We start from the raw sequence: 1,409 nt of genomic DNA on the forward strand, positions 1-1,409 counted from the left end.
AACTGAGGTCCTGCAACCCATCCCTGGTGCCCCTGACACGCACCCAGGCTGCGGCAGCTCTCTCCATCGGGCTCCAGCATCCAACCCTCATAACAGGARCACTTGACATTGTACTTGTCCTGCTCGCACTTCTGGCTGCACTTGAGGTGCTTGGCGCAGTAGCTCTGGATCTGGCAGGTCTTGTTGTCGGCGCCCAGCTCCATGCCCAGGGGACAGGAACACACAATTCCCTCGCCGGGAGCCACCGTGCAGTTGTGGCTGCAGCCTCCATTGTTGAGGGAGCACTGGTCTGGGGGGACAAGACGTGATTGTCACCTCGTCCTGCTCATGAGGGGTCACCCTGGTGTCCCCAAACCCGGTTGTCCCCGCGCTCACCGCACAACTCGCCCTCGTCGGAGCCGTCGCCGCAGTCGTCGGTGCCGTCGCAGAGCTTCTCGGGGGGCAGGCAGATGGAGGTGTTGTTGGCGCAGGTGTGMGAGGGGGGTTTGCACACCAGGGACTCGCAGTTCTCCTCGTCCGAGTTGTCCTCGCAGTCGCTGTCCCCGTCGCAGACCCAGGCCTTGCTGATGCAGCGGGCTGACGGGGGAGGGGGCAGAGCAGAACCAGGAAAGGGATGTTATTCTGGGTATTTCCAGATGTTATCCCAGGCATTTCCAGATGTTATTCCAAATCTTTCTAGATGTTATCCCCAGCATTTCCAGATGTTATCCCAGCTATTTCCAGTGTTATCCCAAGTATTTCCAGATGTTACCCCAGCTATTTCCAGATGTTACCCCAGCTATTTCCAGGTGTTACCCCAGCTATTTCCAGATGCTACCCCAGCTATTTCCAGATGTTATCCCAGTAATTTCCTGATGTTACCCCAGCTATTTCCAGATGTTATCCCAGCTATTTCCTGATGTTATCCCAGCTATTTCCAGATGTTAGCCCAGGCATTTCCAGGGGAGAAGGAATCTGAGGATGACTCCAAGAAGGGGAGAAGGGATCCAAGAATGATGCAGAGAAGGGGAGAAGGGATCCAAGGATGTCAGAGAAGGGGAGAAGGGATCCAAGAATGACACAGAGAAGGGGAGAAGGGATCCGAGGATGTCAGAGAAGGGGAGAAGGAATTTGAGGATGACTCCAAGAAGGGAAGAAGGGATCCGAGGATGACCCAGAGAAGGGGAGAAGGGATCCAAGGATGACACCATCCATCAAGATCATGGCTCATGCGTTGACCACTTGCATTTCCCCATTATCCCAGGACAGCCCACCCCACAAGTGCATTCCCCTGCCCCTCTGCTCCCTCACCCGAGTCCTTGCAGCCGAATTTGACGTTGGGGTCGCAGACGTGGGTGACCCCCTCGCAGTTTTTCTCGTCGCTGGAGTCCATGCAGTCCGTGTCGCCGTCGCAGCGCCAGCGCATGGGG

The 1,409-nt window shown here is 56.3% G+C and overlaps 1 protein-coding gene across 1 annotated transcript in view; it reads right to left on the bottom strand.

Moving 5' to 3' along the window:
• The window catches only part of LRP1 (LDL receptor related protein 1), a 59,655-nt gene that overhangs the window by 49,034 nt on the left and 9,212 nt on the right, over positions 1–1,409 (bottom strand). Inside the window, exons 14-16 of the mRNA XM_057387617.1 lie at positions 1,291–1,407; positions 376–576; positions 18–289 (exon numbers count right to left, since the gene is read on the bottom strand). Of these exons, the coding sequence (XP_057243600.1) occupies positions 18–289; positions 376–576; positions 1,291–1,407 (590 nt within the window). The remainder of the gene's footprint in view (positions 1–17; positions 290–375; positions 577–1,290; positions 1,408–1,409) is intronic.

Source organism: Malurus melanocephalus, unplaced genomic scaffold (genome assembly GCF_030028575.1).
Source record: "Malurus melanocephalus ecotype Western Australia unplaced genomic scaffold, MMel_1.1 scaffold_1276, whole genome shotgun sequence".
Taxonomy (NCBI): Eukaryota; Metazoa; Chordata; class Aves; order Passeriformes; family Maluridae; genus Malurus; species Malurus melanocephalus.